We start from the raw sequence: 23,395 nt of genomic DNA on the forward strand, positions 1-23,395 counted from the left end.
GACCGTGATACCCTTCACCGGCAACTTCACGGTCCGTAGTCCACTACCCAGTACCACCAGCGAACCGACTCGACCCGCGCATAAACTAATTTAAAATTGAGAGTGTAGTTCTTTCTTATTTTTGTTCCCCTTTAACGGTTCCTAAAGAATAAAAAAAAATTCCATCCTCCAGAATTCAAAAATCCCTCCAAGATTAGAAGCCCTTGTTCGTGTATCAAAGTTTGAGGCTCCAATCTGCGCCCCTTTATGTTAAAAGGCGAAAGTTGGATTCAGCTTTAAAGTAAGTTCTTCTTTTCACTGATTCATAAGTTTGATCTTATCGTTAGGCGAGTTAGTAGTACTTATAGTGCTCGAATTAAGCATAATCAAGTGATGAATGAGATTTATTGATGAGTACTTGATGTGACCTAAGTTGAATTGGGTGTTTTAATTGATCTTGTGTGTGGGTTTAAAGCAGGGGGTCGAATTTGTTGTTGCCTTAGGTTGTGAATTTTAGGTTAGTTAATTTAGTTGATTTACAAGTGAGTCATTGTTTAAGTTATAGGAAGGTTGTGAATTTGTGTAAAAATGGTGGTTAAATGCTTAAATTCATTGTTGGGAAGAATGTGATTGACATATTATCCAAAGTGTAAGACCACGATAAGCTTTACGAACCATGGAAAAGACCACGGGCAATGAAACTTGTAGTGGACCACACTTGCAGTCAATCCATCCCTCAGCTAAAGTTCTCGGGCAGTATCATGGACCGTAGTGCACTCTACGGGCTGTGAAGCAGTCCGTGAATATCCCTTGGTAAAAATAATTTTGTGGCTCCGTAGTGAATATCACGAGAGGTTTCACGGATCGTGGTACATACCACGACCCGTACAAGCTTTCGTAAGGCTTACTTAGTTGTAAATTTTGATTTTTCTGTACTTCAGTTTTTGATTCATATTTTTAATTTCATGGCCCTTCTCGATGATAGATTGGGTGACGACATTCTTAAATCAATGTGTCACGATGATATTACATAGGGAAAGTCTGAGTACCCGATAGTGTGTCGTTTTATTGATTTTTGTACTAATTAGTGTTTTGTTTCTCAGGTACAATGGTACATAAAAGAAAGAACGCAAACAAACCATCCCTCCTCAATGAGTCTCAATCAGAAGGTCACAATGACTCCGAGTCTAGTAGTTTCAAGGTTCAGATGAATGTCACACCTACAAATCACTTACCTCGGGCTACTAGAGCACTGAAAAAGTGAGCTATTCTCCAGAAAACTCCTCCCCAGTCTGAAGAGGGAGATAGTAGCCCCGGTAGGGGTGAAAAATCAAGTAGTTAATCTGATGCTGGTTCAGGTTGCCTGTCTGCTGATAATTCGGGGGGCAGTACAGAATCTGAAAGCGGTTCTCAAGACGATACAAACACATTTCCACCTGTGGAGAATACAGAAGCTGAAACTTGAGTGCGAGAGGAAGCGGCTATTATAAAGGATGATGAAGAAATCGCTGATGATAATACTATGGTGATATATGTGAACGCCCATGAACCTAACCCTGCATTGAGACCACAACTGATTGCCTGTTACCGTTCCATGTGGACTATGAACCGATCCAAAGAATTTTCCAAAAAAAGGGATTGTGACCAAGACTGGCAATTTCAAGAAGCGGGCAATCATGCTAGAGTGGTGGTAGCTGACATTAAGGCATTCCTGGACATTTATCGGACATTTCAATTTCATCAGTTCGATTAAATGGACAATGCACCTGGGAATTACTGTTACTACCTGACTAGGGAGTTCTACTCCTCGTATGCAGCCACACTGATGAATTTTGCTACGGACATAGAGACTACAAAGCGTGGACAAAGAGACATTGCCATTACATGGGGTCCAGTTAATTTTATTGTTGTTCGGGGCAAATCAGTAGATATCTCAGAAGCCACTATTAACATGATATTACATGGCCCCGAATATTCTGCACCAGCTTCAGTTGGCCTTTTCGAGGGCAAACATAATGAAGTCACTAGTGACATTACTATGGAGATTCAGAGTTCTCGCGAGACGGTGTTACACTGGATTGCAAAACAAATTGCCATAAATGGCAAGAATGCAATTTGGGTCACCACGATGCCATCACTGATTCCAAAAGCGTCATTGACATTTCCAACCAATGTGTGGTGGGATGTTGTCCGTGCCCAATTGAGACCTACAGGAAACGACAACACCTTGTCTCCTTCTTTAACATCTTTGGTAGCCTGCCTCATGGCTGGTTACCCGGTCAATGTGGGGCGGATCATAGCTACTGAGATGAGAAACAAGGCATTGAATGAGAAAGTCAGGTTTTCATTTCCCTGTCTGATAGGAAAATTGTGTAAACAAGCGAGCATTCCCCCAAACAAGTTGATTGACATATGGTGTGACTCATTCAGACTCATCCATGTTTCTAAAATCAAGGATGTCGTGAATCATCTTTTTGGTGCGAAGTCTGCAACTGTGGGTACTTTATTTGTTTTCCACATGTCCCACTTGATATTCCACACGCATCCAGAGGCCTAGAGTAGGGAGATCGAGAGTCATCCCAACCCTCCATCGAGGCTCCACCACTACCAGCTTCAGCCTTTCAGGCTCTAAGTACTTTTGTTACTATTCTTATGCTTTTTCTTGAGAAATTGGTTGTAGATCAACGCCAAACCAGGACTTTAGCAGACCAGATTGTAATCCGAATGCCTCAGCTGATAGAAACGAAGGTGTTAGCAGCGAAAAAAAAGATCAAAGATGAGGTGTGGAAGGAGCTTGTTGTCTTAAAAGACAGATTGGATGGTTTAGAGAACCTTGTCCAAGATTGATTTCAGGCAGCCGATTCTGTAGAGACTGAAGAGTTCAAATCACAATTGGCCGAGATGAGAACTCAAATTGCTAAACTGGCTGAAAAGCCAGTACAGGTACCCACTCTGATAGTGTCAGATTCTTTAATGCTAATGCTAACTCAGGCACCGTCCACTCAATCCATTGATGATCTTTGGGGAGAATTCACAACGGGTAAGTTCGACAAGAAAAAACACAAAGCTGGCGAACCTGATGAGGAGACCCCTATTGACCCAGTCAGAGAGGCAAAAAGGCAAGAAAAGAGAGCTCGTAGAACATCAAAGAGGGAAGCTCGAGAAAAAGAATCCCTTGAACAACAACAACGAGATGCAGCCGTAGTTGGAGATTATGGTAGTGGAGCACCTGCCCCAAAAATTGAAGACCAACCTGATCAGGTACCGAGTTCTAAGAGTGCACCCATTGAAAAGGGTGTCAATACTGATTCGAAGACCGGCGCCTAGAGCGTCGTAGGTATGACCCTTCATCATAGACCTGTGTGTTTTATTTTTCTGTATTGACTTTAAGGGAAAAGTCCTTTTTATTTGGGGAGGGGGTGGTGAGCAACCTGCCATAACTGTTAGATAAAACGGAGGTTGTCTCTATGTGTTACTGTTTTTAAGTGTTTTTGTGTGTTGAGCTGTGCAGCAGCTAATTTGTGAAAAATGAGGACCTGAATCTGAATCTGACTGTTAAGATCTTTAGATGACATCTTAGATACTGATATGTAAAAAATTTCTAGTCTGACCAATCAATTGGTAAACCAAGAAGTTGGCTTGAAATCTAGCACTAGGGGCAGAAACTAGAACTTTCCCAAGTAGTCTTGCTTGAATCTGAGAATAACCGGATAGGAAATGATTAGTAGGCCATTTTTGTTAAACTAGTAAAAAGCCAAAAATAAAATAACCAAATGAAAAGCTTATCACTTGAAATAGTTGTTGCGTAGTGCCATAAGTCTGGAAATGAAGTGAGGGCTGATTGCATTTGTTTTTCTCATTAATTGAGGACAAGTAATGGTTCTAAGTTGAGGGTGTTGACGTGCCGCGAAATTGTGGCACATTTGATGCTTAATAACTATGAACTAATACTGGAATTAAGTGAAATATTGGATTGTTTGATGGGTTTGTTAAATGTGTAGGCAGAATCTAGGTTGTATAGAAAAGTGGAAAAGAAGCAAAACTGATGTTGACCAAGTGAAGTTCACGGACAACTTCACGGATCGTGAACTTTATTACGGTCCATGATTGAGTTCGTGAACGTGAGGCAGTGCTGGGCCTTAAGAAGATAAAGAGCAGGAATAACCAAGTGAAGACCACGGAGGGTTCTACGGACCGTAATCCTCATCACGGACCGTGGTGGTGATCGTGATGCTGAACCAAAGAAGAAGTTAATAGATGTTGTTAAGATATGGGGCAAAGTTAAAGTCATGGGCACTTTTACGGGCCGTGAAGGTCACTACGGATCATGGTACCCGTCGTGATGATGAACTAGTGGATGGACTTTGAAGAGTTGAGAGAATGTTGAAACCTAAGTGAAGACCACGGGTGACATCACGGGTCATGGTTCTCACTACGGATCGTGGTAGCTCTCCTGGTGCATTTTTCAGTGAAGGCATTGAAGACCCAATCTTTGTAAAAGTTGAAGGGAAGATCACGGAGGGCTTCACGGCTCGTGAAGCCCTCTACGAACCGTAGAAGTGGTCATAGAGCCATCCGACACCTCAGTCCTAGTTTGATTATGACTCATTTTAAACATTTTATTTTGAATTACTTTAGGACATTTTTGGATCAGTATTCATTATCTTACGTTTTACGACCAAGAACACAATATTACTCTTAGCTTTTGATTTTTGGATTTTTGATTATTGTTATGAGTTGGACATTCGGATTCAGACTATCAAATTATAAAAGTGATTGTTGATTTGCTAATTATTTCGTAAGTCTTTCTTAATATGTTTTCATCCCTAATTACTGATTGTTTATGTGAAAGCATGAGTGGCTAAATACCACGACTGGGGTTGTGAGATCTATGATGATATTCTAGTTGGGATTTCGTAAAAAGAGTAAAAGGCAGTCTGTGTTTATAACCTGTAGTTTTTAGCTTTCAATATCATCTTAGTCTAGTGAGTGCACACATTACACGAGCCTGTATCTGGTATTTGTTCGAGAAAAAAATACCAGTTAGGAAAAAGCTGAATTAAATTAACAAATTAGAGTTAAAGCTTGAGTTCGAGAGAAAAGATCTTTAACAACATATCATTTCAAGCGAGGTTCAATGTTAGTAACACTCTAAGCTCGAGAGAACATGAGTGACCATTATCTGATTAAGTTGAGAAGCGTTAGATAAATTTAACTCGCAAGGATTCTCTAAACATTGATTTGCCTGACACTCAAATTACGGGAGAACACTAGAACTAATGTTATGGTGAACACAATCTTGGTTTCTCTTAATTAATTGAATCAATCTTAATAGTTTGTTAGTCTTGAGCCTGGATTTTGACTGCAAGTTTTGGTAATTATAACTATTCAACCATACCCAATTTAGTTTTCATTGTTATTTATCTAGGAGATAATAACAACATTCGAATAAATGCGACAATGAAACCTTATCTGTAAAGAAATTCTCTGTGGGATCGACCTCAACTCTAGTTGAGTTTTGTAAATTGACATCGACCGTTTACACTTCTTATTTGAAGTGTAAGTTTGGACGTATCAATGCTAGACTGACTTTAGAGCAAACATAGAAGCAAAATGATATTGTTACCATTGGCAGCCTCTACCTGAGTTTACTTGGAAACAGACCTAGAGTGCCCTGGAAGTGTCTGATGTTTGCCAACTCTGCAAAACCAAAGGCCATTGTCACAGTGTTGCTCCAATTACAAAACAAACTACCAACTAGTGATAGGTTGGCTTCATGGGGGATGGATAGAAACGAACAGTGCAAGTTGTGTCAAAATGGACTCGAAACTAGAGATCACTTGTTTATCTACTACTATGAGTTTACAATAGCTATTTGGAGAAAGTTGATGGCATGGATCAAATGGCCAGATTATACCTCAGATGCTTGGGACACACACTTGAAGTGGATCATAGAGAAAGCCAGAGGCAACACTCGATGCACAGTTTTTCAGACTAGTGCATGCAGAGTGTAGCCATGTAGTATGGATAGAAAGGAATCACAGAATTTTCGAAGGCAAAAATAGAAATCTTGAACACATTGCTAAAGAGGTAGTTGATATGTGTAGTATGAGGGCTCCTAAGGCCATTAGTACTAGGTTGCAATCAGTGGTGGAGCCACCTTAGAATTAGGGGGTTCATCCGAACCCTTTTCGACGAAAAATTATATGATTTATACATGGTTAAAATATTTTTTTAGGTATATATAGTAGATGTCGAACCTCCTTCGACTACTTCGTCTGTCTTTTTTTTCAGATTTTGAATCCCCTTATTGAAAATTCTGGCTCCGTCACTGGTTGCAATAACTTCTCTTTCTATGAAGTTATGTCTCCTTTGAGTTTTATTTTTCTGGTTAACAAATTGTGATGTAGTTTGTTATGATTTGTAAATACCATTTGGTGATTAATGAAAATACAGTTATTTACCAAAAAAAAAAGTTGTATTGTTAATATCATAGTTAGTCATTTATGAGTCATTCATAACATAACATCAATAGAGTATGAGGGTGTTTGGATTGACTTAAAAGTTGGTCAAATCTACTTTTAAGTCAGTTTTTGACTTCTGGAAGTGTTTGACAAATATAAAAAATAACTTAAAATAAGTTACGAATAGAGCTGTCAAAATGGGCTGGCCCAACCCAACCCAACCCTAACGGGCTAGAGAGTTAAATGGGTTGGGACGGGCTGACCCTTTTAATTAAAAGACCTATAAAATAGCTGCCCAACCCAGACCTAAGCGGGCCACAGGTTGGGACGGGTTGGCCCTTCAACCAAAAAATGAACAATATTACTCTCTTATAAAGAGTATCTAAGAGTATCGAACGTTGACGTCTATGAACATGACATCAATACATATAAATTTTCATTTATGAATCACACACTTCGATGAATACTTACAAAAATACATTTATGAACCACACATTTTGGTGAATACTTATACATAATAGTCAACGTAAGATTTAGCGGAAAAATGTTGATCATTCCACCATTCCTCCCACAAAAAACTAGCTAGTTTAAAAGACTTGATTTTTTATTTTAAAAAATATTTATTGATAAAAACTTTATAAATAAAACACTACTAAAAATATATATAAGAAATATTTTTAAATATTCACAGCCCACGGGCTGGCCTCTGAGGCTTGTGGATTGGGCCTACGAGGCTAGCGGGCCAAATGAGGCTGGGCTAAAAAGCCTCGTTCCTAAATGGGCCAAAAAAATTAGGCCCAACCCTACTTAATTTAAGGGTTGGGCTGGGCCGGCATAGCGGGCCAAGCCCATTTTGACAGCTCTAGTTACGAAGTGTTTGGCAAGGTAAAAAATGACTTAAAATAAGTCAGAAACCAAAAGTAGGTCTCCCCCTACTTTTTATTTTTTGACTTAAAAACCATTTCAATTTGACTTTTTATTTTTGACTTAAAAGCTACTTTTTTAAGCCAATCCAATCCAAACGGGATCTATATATGCATAGAGGTGAAGATATCTTTTTTAATATATTCTAGAAAACAACCCCTAATTAGGGGATTGAGACAGACTTAAGGTAGGAGATATATAGATGTGTGTGATTCGGTAATAAAGCATAAAATATCGATCCATATATTCTTGCAAGTTGTAATTTTGTTCCTTGATTCATGTTCAAGACTATACTAGATATTTTCACCTTTCCACAAATATAGGAGCTTTATCTACATCTCATAGAGTATCAAAACAATATGCCACATGACATTTAATTTTAACTAGGTGTTGTAACTTGTAAATGGATGAATTGAGTTAAATTCGAACGGATCAAATTGAGTCGAAATAATTATGAAGTCAAGACTTAATTTATTTAAAATTTATTTGGATCAAGATGAGTTAAGCAATAAATCAGAACTCAATACATTGAATTTCATTCATTAATGTTTCACCACTTTGTAAAAATATCATAATTATTACGGTCAACGTAATATGTTGATTATTCTTTGAACGAAGGACCTAATTTACATAGTACATTCCTTTAGGGTTCTAGTTTATATGCAACTATGGACTTTTAACTTCTTTTCCCTGTCCACATTTACACACTTTGAGAAAACAATGTTTTTAAAAAAATTACTTTACTTGTTTGGATTGGATTACATTTTGATTCGGTATGATCCGATTATTCTGATGAATTATTTTGAGGTCAATTCATTTGGTCAACTCAACAAACGGTCATGATTCAATACGTAAAAAAACTTATATGAATTAGGCGGGTTAAAATTGACTTTGTCATCCCTAATTTGATTCGAGAAACAATCAAAAGCTCATACACCTTTATTTGAGTTTGTTTGTGACGTTAACTCAATTTTATTTTTGGTTTTAAAAAAATTGACCCATTCTTTTAATTAAATCAAACAAATTAATACATATTTAAAATATAATTTAACATTGAATGCTTTTCTTTTAAATCAATCGGATCCATGAAAATAACTTTTTTACCTCACAAAAATAAAATTAAAATCTGTGTGAATTCTGCACTTATAAAATCTTAATGTCTATATTGTTATAATGTGTAGTACTCTAGATTCAATCTTAAAAAACAAAGGCTATCCACTGATAAAGTTAGAATGAAATGATAGGCAATGTTCCCGGCTCAAACAATTGCAAAAAGTTCTGGTGATTTTATTCTATCTATATTATAGGTTTAAAAAGGCAAAGTTACTTAGATGCATATATAAATATAAATATTACCGGTGGAATAACAATAACATAAAAATATTCAGGCAAAAATATTTGCATACATATATGGGATACCTTATGTCAGAATATTTAGTAGTCCCTCCGTCCCATTTAGCAAACATATAATAATATAAAGCTCGAAAATTATAATTTCAATAACTGAATTTTATAACTATAGTTCTATTTGCTATGGAGGTTGCGATTTGTATATTTCTACCAGTTGATATATTGCATTTACGAATATACAAATATGATAAGTATATAAAAATTTTGTATTTATACATTTAGGAATTTTCAGAACTCCGTTTCCGTTTGTATATTTCGTTTGCCAATATACAAACATGATAATTTATTATGAATTTTTCATAAGTCATATACAAATAGATAGGGTCATCATGTACAAAAATTTGGATTCATACAATCAGAAACCGAATTATATAAATTATGGATTATTACAAATCATACAAATTTATACAAATCACATGAATAGCAAGAATTGGGGTAACTATAGCTGCAAATTACAATTTTCTTAAACTGTAGCTATAGTACCTAATATAGGCTAAATGTTTGTTATTTTGCACAATTTTCCCTTTTATATATGTTAGTTTGACTTGGTACGAAATTTATGAATGAAAAAAACTTTTAAATTTTTTTATCTAAATAAGTGACAAATACTTGTATGGTTATAAATTATTTCGTTAAGGATAAAATTGACATTTTAAAGTTAAATTATTATTACTTGATACAGAAATATCAATTTTTTTTAGGGAAAATACATAAAAAAACCTCTGAACTTGGTATGAAAACTTACTTTAGTACTTCAACTACACGGGTATTTATATACCCCCTAATCTCATTTAAAGTGAATAAATATCCCCCTTAATGTTGACATGGCATAAAGAAAATAGTCAAGCGCATCTTTTTATTGATTAAAAAATTGGTCCCACTAATATATGTATTATATAATTAAAAAAGAAAACAAAATCACCCACCCGGCCACCCCTACTTTCATCTTCTCCAAACCCACCCACCCCCAATCCCCTTTTTCTTCTTCTGCAAAACCCCCCAGCCCTTTTCAGTAATTTTAAACCCCTTATCTCTCCTCCTTTCTCCTTCTTCGAACATCCCATTGTACCCTACCTCACCTGCATCTTAATCTTCATCTCTTTTTTTTTTGTTTTCAAATCTACTAAAGAGAGAAAAATCATTAAACTTCGTTCCGATCAAACTTGAGATTTCTGTCAAACAAAAGAAAATTTCATTAACACATTTTTATGATTTCAAAAATTATGATTGTTGTATGTCATGAAAAAATAAGGGTTTTTGAAGATGGAATATTGGAAAAGATTATTTATTTATTTTTTACTAAAGGGTCGAACTCATCTATTTTCAGTTGATTTATTTGTCCTCAAATATCAAAGAGAGCAATAAATCGGTAAAAAATTTAATATAGGTCCATATTTGTTGCAATCTCACATCAATGGATATTGATAAAAAATGTATGAGAATTTTCTCAAAGAAATTGGTGAAATTGTTAGAAGATATTGAGGTTGAAAATTGAGAAGTCATTAGTGAAAATTAATGATAATCAAGCAAGAACTGAGAAAACACTAATGGAGGTGGAAGGTAGTGCATCCATTGAAGAGAGAAGGGAAAAAAATTAAATTTTAAAAATTGATTTCTGACATGGGAGAGAGAAGAAGAAGGGAAGAAAAAAAAACAAAATTTTAAAGCTGATTTTCAACACGGTTCTGACGTGGCAATGATGTGGCGTTGATGTGGCAATGACTTGGCGCATGTGTAATATACTTGCTATTGTGAAATTGGTTTTGTATTCTTAGGGTGATATTTATTCACTTTAAAATGATATTAGGGGGCTATATAAACACTTGTGTAGTTAAAATACTAAAGTAAATTTTCGTGCCAAATTCAGGAGGATTTTTATGTATTTTCCTATTTTTTTAAAGTACCTACAAAGAAAGGGGGACAAAGAATTATTATTTATTTATTAAGCAATAAATATCATCACTGTGGACGTGGCAGAATCTGCTTTACATCCATAACAGCTACTATGATGGACGCGAATCCACCATATCTTATCTCTCTTTCCTTCGCTTTCATCTCCATTACTTGCCACGTCAGCACATACATCCAAATTAGAGTTCCCTTGGGACCCACACAAGGGTTATTCCCTACAGAATCATCGCCTCTTTTACGGGTCCCATTCCACGTATTATCTCATTATCAATTTACTCAATTACCCCCAATATCACTTTAAATAACCAAACTATCCTCAGGATCTTGTTTATAAATTTCATCCCCCTCTCTTCATTATTATCTCGTGTTTTATCTTCTAATTCTCAATTTCACACACTTCTAGAGAGAAATAGAGTGATTCTGTAGTTTTTCTTCTCTTTTGTGGTCTATTTTTGATTTTTTGGAAAATGTTGGGTGTTTTTAGCAGTTCCATTGTTTCTCCGCCCGAAGAGCTCGTCGCCGCCGGTAGCCGGACTCCTTCACCTAAGATCACGTCGGATGCTCTGGTGAACCGGTTTGTTCAAAGAAATTCATCGGCGATTTCTATGCAGATCGGCGATTTTGTCCAACTCGCTTACTCTCACTCCAACGAGTCTGCTGTACTCCCCAGGTACAGCAACTAAGAACTAAAAGAAATGATGTAACTGATTTATGAACTTAATTTTAGCTGCGTTTTAAGTTTGATTTCTAAATTGAAAAGTTGAACAGAAATTTGGTGAGGTAGAATTTCAGCTCTGGTAAAGTGATCTGAAACGTTGTTTATCTTGTGGATATGTGATTGACGGTTCAGATTATTGCACGATTTGATGGATGTGACATCATGGCTTAGGAATATCATGCATGATGCATGAATTTCCTAATTCATTATAATTGTAAATTCATCCACTAAATAGAGTTATATTGCTCTGCTTTTCGTTTTGATTATTCGAAAATTTCACTCAAGCCAAATTAACGAGTTTCATGTTTGGTTAATCTAAGTCCTGACCTTTAATCTGTATATGAGTAATATTAAAATAAAAATGATAAAGCTAATACGATCTTATACACCGACTATTTTAATTAATTTGAATAATATCACCTTTCCAGAAAAACCGAATACAGTATACTTTTAACAATCCAAACAATTTTTTTTAGCAAAGTGAGTGTCGTCAATTTGAAGTCAAATGGGAAAACTGGTTGTCCTCTTTTGGATGAATCCAACAGATGAGAGAAGCAAAATAAACGGTTATTATTGCACAATAGTGGTATTATTACTATTATTATTAATCCTAAACTTTGTAGGTTGTTCTCGAAGTTCCTTTGGAGCTCATCTAGGTTTTAGATCCATAGACGTAGTCATATGGCACAGACGTCAATAATTAACATCGAGGGAAGATTTTTCCAACATCAAGCTCAAAGCTTATAACTTTGGGCCAACTGGTTAAAATTGTAATGGGGAAAACTGACACGTGTGATATAAACCTTGCCCGAATAAGTATGGGTAGATATAATATTTTATAGTACTAATTTATTAGTGATATTAAAAAAATAATTTATCTGTTCAAGAACTTGCTGTTGGACACTGAATCCATCTATAGTTATGCTGCCTTGACAAGAGGCTCTTTTTATTCCTCCAGTTAATTTTGTTTCCCTTTTTTTTTCTTTGTTTTGTGATTGAGGGTGGGAGGGGTATTTTTCTATTCCTTTACTACCAAAAAAACACTAGAATTAGCTATGAGTTTGGTCGCTATTTTGTTCGTAGCTAACGAAAATCTGTGACTGATTCGTTGCTAAGTAGAATAGCGAAGAATTTTGTTGCTTTAGCAACAAAATTTGTCTTATCACTAAATTCAGTTTTTTTAGTAGCTAGTTTATTTTTGTTTCTCCTTTCTTCTTTGTGGTTTGGAGGGGCTTGCTGATTTAGGTCCCTCCCCCCTCCCCACAACCAAATTGGTCAGTTGGATAGGAAAATCTTTGGAAAAGAGTAGTGGACCAGTAGTTGGGAAATGCTAGTCAATGTTCTGCTTATATAAAAATGAACTGGATTGTTGGCAATAAGTTAGGAATTGACTAGTACGAGAAGTTGGAAGGTTTTTTAAGAAGCAAATTGTAGAACACTTATTGGTGGAATTCATCCTCTATAAGTGCCTTCGAGAATTGCTGTAGGGGAGGGGATCTGGGTAGTTGGAGACTTTAAAATCTATTTACTATAATTAACACTAATTGCTTTCTCTGTACGGTGGTCCCTTTGGTGATTAAGCAAGTTTCCTAGCTAGTTACCAACATGGGTTGTGGTGCACTGGTGGGAGTGATTCACCCTTAACCAGAGGTCTCGGGTTCGAGTTCTGGATATGGAGAAAACCTTGTTGGGAGCGCCACTCCTGAATGGGCCCTGCAGAGCGCGATCCGGATTTAGTCGAAGCTTCAATGTGGTCTCCGGACACTGGGTGGGAAACCAAACCAAAAAAAGGTTTCCTAGCTAGTTGTTAATTGAAAGGGAAGCCTTTTATCAGTATTTATTATTTTAATCACCCCTGAGTATGAAAAGTTTGCTTATTCCTACCACTTGAAATTAAAGAAGTTCGTATGCAGAGTCGTTTTATTTATCCCTTGATAAGGATCATATTTGAGTTACAACTGTAAACTTGTTTTGATAATAATAGATTCTGTAGCGTAGATTTTGTGTTAAAGTATCGACTTGTAGGATTAACATCTTGGGGAAATGGCAGGTCATTTGCTGTTAAGGATGACATATTTTGCTTGTTTGAGGGATCACTTGACAACTTAGGGAGTCTGAGGCAACAATATGGCCTTGCCAAGTCTGCAAATGAGGTGTTGCTGGTGATTGAAGCATACAAGGCACTTCGTGACAGAGCACCTTACCCTCCAAATCATGTTGTTGGTCACCTTGAAGGCAATTTTGCTTTCATTGTTTTTGACAAGTCTACTTCCACCTTGTTTGTAGCTACCGTAAGTAATTTTTACCTACCCAAATTGCCTTGTTGTTGGAGTGGTTGAATTTCGATCCTTAGTTTCTTACCTATAATATTATATATTGGATTCTTGTAAACAGGATCAAGTTGGTAAGGTACCCCTCTACTGGGGAATCACTGCTGATGGGTATGTGGCCTTTGCCAATGATGCTGATTTGCTTAAAGGTGCTTGTGGCAAGTCACTTGCTTCTTTTCCTCAAGGTAGGTTTGACAAATTACTCTCCCTTTGGTGATCTGGTTTATCTAGTGGGATAACTATTGAAGTAATTATGACCAAATTAACATGTATGTAAATAAATAATTCAGAAAGTGACATTTACTGTCCAACCAGAACACTAACAAATAATTCAAACATCTTTTGTTTTCTTTTTCAGGGTGTTTCTACTCAACAACAGTTGGTGGACTAAGAAGCTATGAGAACCCCAAAAACAAGATCACCGCCGTTCCTGCTACTGAGGAAGAAATATGGGGCGCTAAGTTTATGGTAAGTGATGTTTTAATAGCTTATCGACCTATTACTGTGAATAAAACTGTTCAAATAAAAAACCTTATTAGAACTTGATGTGATGACCTTAAAGAGAGACAACCAGACCTGTAAATTCTTCCTAAAAATTTTCAGTCTCCCTCATTCCACGCAATCTGATGCAAATTTTCAACATGATCAATAAGTTGGCATAACGGCAACGTTGACATCACTACCATCCATGGTGGATATATATTGAATTTTTGGCCATAAATTTAGTGTTTATCAAAAAACTAAAAATAATTTTAAAGTATTGAATTATTTCACAGTATGCTAGGCAACCACATTTGATATTGAATGGACTTATTCGTCAACGATCATCACTAATTTAAAGCAAGTGTCTGTATCACGTTAATGAATTTCCATCTCTCACTCAATGCACCTGCCTATTGAGTGGCTTAATTTTGTCAAATAAAACACAAACCTTTAGGAAGTGGACCCTTATATGATGCAACTTGATAAGATAAAACTTTTACTATATCTTTACTTGAGAAATATCAGAGCAAGTAAATTCAGATTGAGACATTTAACATCAATTATAGTACCAACTTTCTTACTGGTCCCAACTTGTAACATCTACCTATCCGTGAATAAAGTTGTTCATATCAATAATCTTATCGAAACTTGATGTAATAACCACAAAGAGAAAAGGACAACCAGACTTCTATTAATGGTTATTGGTGGAACCATGAAAGCCCACTAGCCTCTTTCTTTGCTATATACGCCCTAGCATGTAGTGGTTGTATATGAATACAATTCAACTTAGTGGTTGATATTCACATAGAACCACATATGAAATCGATGGTGGCAGATAGCGTATCTCGATTTGAACTATGCATATAAAACGTCAAATTTTTTCATCCAAAATGCATATATTTGTACGTATTTACATTAAATCGTCCCACGCATGATCATTTCCGAACTACATGTTCTTGTATTCACTGGTGCTGATGTTAACGGGCCTACTGATGAAAATTCAGGTGGAAGGTTCAGCTGTTGTTGCAGCCACTGAATAGAAGATTTCGGTTTTCCTCTTTGAGCTCTGAGGGAAAAACAAGGCCGTGAGTATTAGTGGGGGAGCCATGTAAATAAAGTGAACGTACGACTACTGTTTTCTCTTCCTAGTAATTCTTAAGTTCTACTTTTGTGCTGCTTAGGGTAGAGTTAGGTTGAAAGTATGATGTTTGGTTTCTTCTAAGGTATTTTAACTACTAAAATCAATGTACACCTTTCTTTCAGCTCAATAATGTTTGTAATAGTATGTAAATGAGCAATGAAGAACCTGTTCAGGCAATTTCTTTCTTTACTCACCCTTGATTGCAATTTCCAACAAATTCGAAAATGTGCGATTATATTAAAATTTCTTACCCAAAATAACCAACTATTATATATATTACAAAAAATGGTCATTCGGTCTTTACTATTACACGCAAAGGGCAGACAAGCAGCTCCTTGTTTTATTGTTAAATTGGCAATTCATGAATATCTTCAACCTATTCATATCTAAAGAAGTCTCTACAAGTGTACTCCCTTTTGATTCATGTTACCTACTTATATACTCTAATAGTAGTACAATCTATAAACTTCTATTATTATATAACTAATTATCTTTTCTTACAAGTTTTTTTAAAAGATCTTAGAATTCATTTTGTTTCGAATTTCAAATTTGGACGTGTCGCCGGTGCGATTCGTTTTGAGTAAATAATATATCAAAATTTAAAATATTGAGAGGAACTCATATCTAGATTTGGGACTGTCTTAGAGGAGATTTGAGTTGGTTGGAACTGGGAAAAAAATTGATTTGAAATGTATAAATAATGTATATACATCTCCTATATATAGTTAGTTATACATCATCTATATATATATATATATATATATAGTCTTGGGTGCAGCTGGTAAAGACGTCGGTTTAACAACAAAATTAAGTACCCAATATCACACAATTTTTATTAGGAGAATAATTTTATGTGGTTTAAATTTGAGTGAGTAGTATATGGTGATAGAATAATAACAATAACAATTGTGTTTGCTAGCTCATTTCAGTCATCAAGATAGTTATATTTTTTGTATATTTTAATTTATGTATGTATGAAACTAAAAATTGAAACACGCGAACTATAATAACCAGTCCAGTCGTTATGGGCGGTTAGAGCCATAGTACTTACTTTAGTTAGAGTTGTGAGTTTAGCTTATAAAAACTCAAAAATAGGGAGAGTTTTAAAAAATAGCATCTCATGTTTAATCTTGATGAGGCACTTACTCTGTTTTCCCCTACTTAAGGGGGCCTTCGCTGCAGCGATGTGAGTTTTGTTGTAGTAGATCAGCGTAGCGGACATGGACTCGTCGTAGTAGGGTGGGGCTAGGATACTTGGCCTTGCCACAACGAGGCAGTTTTCGTCCCTATAGCGAAGGGGTGATCGCTGCAGCGAATTATGATCATTTAAGTTAGTTTATTTTAAGGGGAACTTTCGCATATAGCCACTCAAAAATAGCTTAATTACGCTCCATAGCTATAGTTTGCTAATTACGATACGTAGCTACAGGTTATTGGGAGGAGAGTGGTGAATGAGATTGGGAGAGAGGGCTGAGGTGAATTGTATATGTATATCGGTTAGATAATTGTATATATGTAACTGGTATACATATGTATTTGTATATCTAGCGAACGAGATTGGGAGAGGGAGGAGAGAGGGCAATAATTTGTATAATTCGCCGGTACTTTGTATAATTGAGTAATATAAAGTTTGAAATTATACAAATATAATAAAACTCGAAATAACGAATTGATACAAACATAAACATATGAACTTTAAATAGTTATACAAATTATATTATACAAATTACATTATATAAATTATATTATTCAAAATCTGAAAATTACATGTTTATACAAACTCGAAGTCATTCCACGTAATTAATGGTTACTATTAATCGCGAGTGGTAATTATAGCGCTCAAGCAGTCATTGACCATTTTAAAAATCTTATCGCTCGCAATGATGATACCAACAATAATCTCCTGAACCACTTAAACAGATTGGTGACAGAGGATGATAATGAATTGTTAGAGGCTATCCCGACTGAGGATGAGGTTAGAAATGCTATATTTTCCATGGATCCTAATAGTTGTGATGGATACAATGGTCTATTTTTCCAGTCTACTTGGGATATTATTAAGTATGATATGCTAGACTATGTGAGTTCCTTTTTCACAGGTGCCAATCAATCCAGGTTCTTAATTTACTCACACATGTCTAGTCTTGATTCCAAAAGTGAAAGCACCAAACGATCTTTCTCAATTCAGACCTATTAGTCTGAGTAATTTCACCAACAAGATTATTCTGTCTTAGATTATGACTCTGAGAATTGCTCATATCCTTCCTAGGATAATATCTGAGAATCAATCAGGTTTTATCAAAGGAAGGTTAATTACTGAGAATATCTTACTTGCTCAAGAAATTGTTCTAGTCTTAATCTCTACTTTTCCCTTTCACTATTTGGGGTGCCCTATCTATACTGGTAAGAAGAAAAATAGTTTGTTCACTGATTTGGCTACTAAAGTCATCAATAAATCTAGTGGATGGCAGAATAACTTCCTCTCTCCAGGTGGTAAGACTCTTATCATTAAGCATATTTTACAATCCCAAACGCTTCATACCTTTGCAGCTCTTGAACCTACAAAAACTATTCTTTATCAAATTGACGACTATTTTTCAAAAATTTTTTGGGGAAAGAGAGACGGTAAGAACAAACATCATTGGTCTTCATGGAAAAAATATGTGTTATCCTACTGAAGAAGGTGGTTTGGGCTTTAAAAGACTTTATGACATTTGCAAGGCCTTCACTGCCAAGAGATGGTGGAGGATGAAGACCATGAATAACTTGTGGTCCAACTTTATGAAGGCCAAATATTGTCCTAGAACCAATATGGTGGCCAAAGTTATTAACTCAAAAAATTCCAATGCTTGGAGAAATTTGCTTTATATTAGGCCAATTGTGGAACAAAGTATCAAATGGGAAATCAACGAAGGTAATGCATATTTCTGGCCAATAGAGTCCGATTACAAAGAAAACCTGGCAGCAACACGGTGAGACAATTTCTCCAAGGTAATCGATGGGATCGAGACTCTCTTAGGCAGTTTCTTCCTGAGAATCTGGTGCAAGAAGTGGTTCAGATTGATATTGGAGATATGAGAGATAGCGACAAGTGCATATGGAGCCTAAATTCAACTGGAAATTTCTCATGCTCATCGGCCTGAAACTTTATTATTAGACAGAAAAAGAACCTATGTATAATCAGATTTAAAGTTTCGTTCTTTATGTGGAGAGTTCTGAAAAGAAAACTTCCCATTGATAGTATTATCAGAAGTTTTGGTATTCAAATGGACACGAGGTGCTCCTGTTGTAGGGATACTCAACTAGAGACTCTTGATCACTACTAGTGATTTGGCGATTAAAGTCTGGAACTATATATGTGACTAGACCACTTGGTATTACTCATAATGCCAATATTGTGCAGGGGGTTCTTGATTATTGGTGGCAAACAAACGCTAGGAATGAAGTACACAAGATGCTCCTACACGTAACACCATTTTTTACCTTGTGGGAAATCTGAAAAACAAGGAATGCCAAGAGGTATGACGGTCTGTTCAGAATAATTAACCAAATTTTATTTAATGTGCAGGTGGCTATTTCCAAAAAATACAGCAATTAATATGGACAGTAAATGGGGATGGAGTACTACTATATGCTTGATTGCTGAAAATTATAAACCAAGAATCACTAGCATCGTGGTCTATTGGACAAGACCTCAAGGAAATAAATGGAAATTGAATACAGATGATAGCTTCAAACCTGGACAAAGAGGAATCGTTAGGGGAAAAAATGGAAAGATGGTCATGGCTTTTGCTAAATCTACCCACCCAATTTTCTACTAACAACTCTTGTGAATTGCAGGCAGCTTTACATGGGATTGAATGGTGCCATGACAACTCAAAATCTCACATAATTTTGGAGATGGATAGTCAAATAGCAGTGAATATGATCAAAGGATTGACTCCAACGCCTTGGATACAAAATATGAATTGTGTAGCTGACGCTCTTGCAAGACATGCCACTATGAGGGACATGGATTACATCTTCTCAAAGGAAGAAGACATGCCCGACTCAACTGTAAGACCAATGAGAATATATGGACAGACTCAATCTTGCTTCATTTAGGTTCAAAAAAGAAAAACACACCTTGAATGATAGTAAGGGAAGGCATAATCCTATTTTGTTGATAGAAAATGCCGGAAACTCTCATAGCAGAGTCTTTACTTTCTTTAAGTAGATTTCCTTTTTTGGTGTTATTTGGGATGAGGTTTAGGCGATATGTCCCAATATAAGTCTTCTCTGTCAATACTATCATCTAAATGGTGAATTATGGCTTAGAATCACTGAATTATGAATATGATAGGAAACATATAGGTTGATGTAATTTGCCTGCATTTTTATTCTATGTTGTTTAGTACACGCTTTTAGGAGGGAATTGATGGTCTAAGAAAAAACAATTTAATGGCTACTTTTTCAAAATATTTAAATATTTATTGAATATTAAATGGTGCTGTGTATAAGATTCCTTTTTCATGTCTTATAGAAGCATATTATTATTTTTTCATATTTTAAAAGAAACTATATTTAGTAGAAATTTTGTGCTCCTTTCAAATATATTAAATACAAAATTCTTCTTAAATTTGTTGTTATTATCCGATGCTTAGCAACCTGTCAATCGAGTCACAATGAAAACTTTTCAGAATTAATTGAGATAAATCAATTTGATATAATTATATAAAATATTGATAAATTTGTTTAGCGACATTGAATGTAGACATTGTAGACATGCAAGGCTAATTTGATCAATTTTGAATTTAGATGCTTAGAACATTGTCATATCACCATCCACACTCCCTGGACAATGTTGTCCCTTTAATTTATACTAATATATATTAATTAAATATTAATATAATGTTTTTTTATGTTACCCAATAAAAAAAGATAGAAAAAGTGTATGTGGGGGTTTTTAATTGTACCTACTACCTAGTATATGTGTGGAACATCCACAGTGTGTGGTGGAGAATTATGAGATTTATAAAACTCCTTAAAATTTCCTCAAAATTCAGGTTCTTGATCCATATCATAAGGCAAACAAAGCACAATTTTTTTGTAAGTCCAAGACTAGATTTGTGTGAATAAATTTTATTTAGACCGGACAACAATTGATACAATATAGAACTATTAATTGATATCCTAAACTAAGAACAAGAAAAAAAAACATAACAAATTGATATAACCACCTAATCTTAACTTCTAATGGATGATCTTAATGCAACATGACTTGCATCAACGTTGGTCCCATCAGAGAAACTGTGGATGGAGCTACCAAAAGAATACCATTTCGTTTAAGCAATTCAAATACTCTATTCTTGATTTCTTTTGACCTATTTTCCTTCATCTTAGTAGCTCAAGAGGATGAGAAATGTGTTTTTTTCTGATGAGGATCAAACGGCTTTAGTGTTGTTGTGTGTGTTTCTTGCCTAGAATTGCACCCTATTATAGGAAAAATTTAGATTATCTAGCGAACTCTCAGTTGTCAATACCAATTATTTTTACATGAAACTAAATTAGGGTGTATTAAATACCAAGTTAGATATTATTATCTTTAAATATGTGTAATTTTTGACTTTGACCTTATCTTTGATCAATTTTTTTGGGTCAAACATTTCTAATTAGGAGAATAATTTAGTATGATTTTAAATCTAGGTAAGTAGTATGCACAAAATATGGTCATAAAATAATAACAAAACTTATTTCAGTCATGAAGAAAGTTATTTTTGTTTGTATATTTAAATTTATCTATGCTAGAAATTAGAGATTGAAACAAATGAATATTTCAAATATTAACTAAAATTTTGAAATACTAATTTCGACAAATTTAAATATGCATAAGAATTATCAAATTAATGGCTAGTTTCTCAAAAAATAAAAATATTTAATGAATATTAAATGGTGTGATTATAGCTTTTCCTCTGCATGTAGAAGTGCATTATTAATTATACTCTCCTATTTTAAAAGAAACTATATTAAATAGAAATTTTATGCTGCTTTCAAACACATTAAATACAAAATCCTTCTTATTGTCTACTTAGCAACTTGTCACTTGACTCACATTGAAATCTTTTCTAAAGTAATTTTGAGATAAATCAATTTGATATAATTATACAAAATACTGGCAAAAACTATGTGTTACACATAGTGGCGAAACAAAAAGAAAAAATATTATTAATTTTAAGAAAATTATGAAAGTAGACGAGGAATATGCAACATTGTCTTATTAATTTTTTATAAAATAAAATTTTACATTTAACTCTGATTATTCCTCCGTTTCTCATAACTAAGTTAAATATTAATCATTTTGAGATTCATATTTAAATTTATCTCTTTCTAGCTAACTTCTATGTAAAACCAAAGAAGAAAAAAGAAGGACAATTCATTGAGTTTATGCTATATATTTTAGTTTTAACAGTTAAAAGGTCATAATATTTCTTTGATGTTTTCTTTCGTGACATTGAATACAAACATAGTAGAATCTACTTATGCAAACATTAGGATTATAAGGGTTCCTCATGTCATCAGGAATACCATTTCGTTTCAACAATTCAAACATCCTATTCTTGATTTCTTTTGCTCTATTTTCCTTCATCTTAGTAGCTCAAGAGGAGGAGAAATGTTTTTTTTTTCTGATAAGGATCAAATGATTTTATAGTTGTTGTGTGTGTTTATTGCCTAGAATTGAGTCCTATTTATAGGAAAACTTTAGATTATCTAAATTTGTGAATAGATGAAATTAGTGAATTCTTAGTTGTCAATATCAACTATTTTGGCAAGAAACTAAATGAGGGTGTATTAGATACCAAGTTAGATCTTATAAAAAAAAATAAAAAAATACCAAGTTAGATATTATCATCTTTGAATATATGTTGTTTTAAGCTTTGACCTTATCTTGACCAATTTTTTTGGTCAAACATTTCTAATTAGGAGAATAACTTAGTATGATTTAAATCTGGGTATAAGTAGTATCCACAAAATATGATCATAAAATAATAATAACCATTGTGTCTGCTTGCTCATTTCACTCATGGAGAAAGTTTTTTTTTTTTTTGTATATTTCAAATGTGTATGCATGAAATTAGAAATTGAAACAAGCGAACATTTGAAATATTAACTGAAAATTATGAAATATCAATTTCGAAAAATTTAAATATGCATCAGAAATATCAATTTAATGGCAAGATTTTCAAAAAATTAAAATATTTATTGAATATTAAATGGTGATATGTGTATGATTATAGCTTTTTCACTACTTATAGAAAAACATTATTAATTATATTCTCCTATTTTAAAAGAAACTATATTTAGTAGAAATTTTATGTTCCTTTCAAATACATTAACCTTAAATTTGTTATTATTTTCTACTTAGCAACCTGTCACTCGACTCACATTGAAATTTTTTCTAAATTAATTTCAGATAAATCAATTTGATATAATTATACAATACACTGAAAAATACTGTGTTTACACATAGTGGGGAAACAAAAAGAAAAATATTATTAATTTTAAGAAAATTGTTTAAGAAGAAGAGGAATTTGTTGCATATTGTCATATTAAGTTTTTATTATATGATAATTTACATTTAACACTGATGAGATTTACTCCATTTTTGATAACCAAGTTAAATTTTAATCATTTTGAAGTTTATATATATATTTATCTTGTCACGCTCCGAAGCTACCCCCAAGACACGGACACGGACCTAGAATCACAAGTGACCCCAAACTAACCCTGCTGGCATATCATAAGCATACTTAAATAAACTGAAGTAAAGAAATATTGTGCGGAAGCTAAATAATGAGATAATATGAAGTGATGGGGAATACCCATATATTAAACTTGAATTTATGAAACTGAGAGTTTAACAACAAAAGAAAAGTCAAACTCAAATACTAAAGCTGAAACTAACTATGTCTGACATAAAGCCTCTACTGACTAGAAATGTTGGGACATGCCCCAGCTAGATCTGGCAAAACTGAAACTAAAGCTAAAAGCAAGAAAG

General features: G+C 34.4%; 2 protein-coding genes across 2 annotated transcripts in view; one reads left to right on the plus strand and one right to left on the minus strand.

Moving 5' to 3' along the window:
• LOC125823662 (uncharacterized) overlaps positions 1 to 23,395 on the minus strand; it is a 608,951-nt gene that overhangs the window by 576,303 nt on the left and 9,253 nt on the right. The window lies entirely within an intron of this gene.
• LOC125823684 (stem-specific protein TSJT1) lies at positions 11,033 to 15,537 on the plus strand. The gene is made up of 5 exons (XM_049503051.1): positions 11,033 to 11,358; positions 13,457 to 13,697; positions 13,801 to 13,921; positions 14,095 to 14,204; positions 15,224 to 15,537. Exons 1-5 carry the CDS (start codon positions 11,156 to 11,158, stop codon positions 15,257 to 15,259), a joined length of 711 nt encoding a protein of 236 aa, XP_049359008.1. The 5' UTR covers positions 11,033 to 11,155; the 3' UTR covers positions 15,260 to 15,537.

This window comes from Solanum verrucosum, unplaced genomic scaffold (genome assembly GCF_900185275.1).
Source record: "Solanum verrucosum unplaced genomic scaffold, falcon-dt-bn FXZP01000093.1, whole genome shotgun sequence".
Lineage (NCBI taxonomy): Eukaryota > Viridiplantae > Streptophyta > Magnoliopsida > Solanales > Solanaceae > Solanum > Solanum verrucosum.

Bases quoted from the DNA above. Each gene is read 5' to 3' on its own strand.
- LOC125823684 (XM_049503051.1), top strand. From the start codon at position 11,156: ATGTTGGGTGTTTTTAGCAGTTCCATTGTTTCTCCGCCCGAAGAGCTC. The intron at 11,359-13,456 runs GTACAGCAACTA...GGGAAATGGCAG, and splicing joins GAGTCTGCTGTACTCCCCAG to GTCATTTGCTGTTAAGGATG. The intron at 14,205-15,223 runs GTAAGTGATGTT...ATGAAAATTCAG, and splicing joins TATGGGGCGCTAAGTTTATG to GTGGAAGGTTCAGCTGTTGT.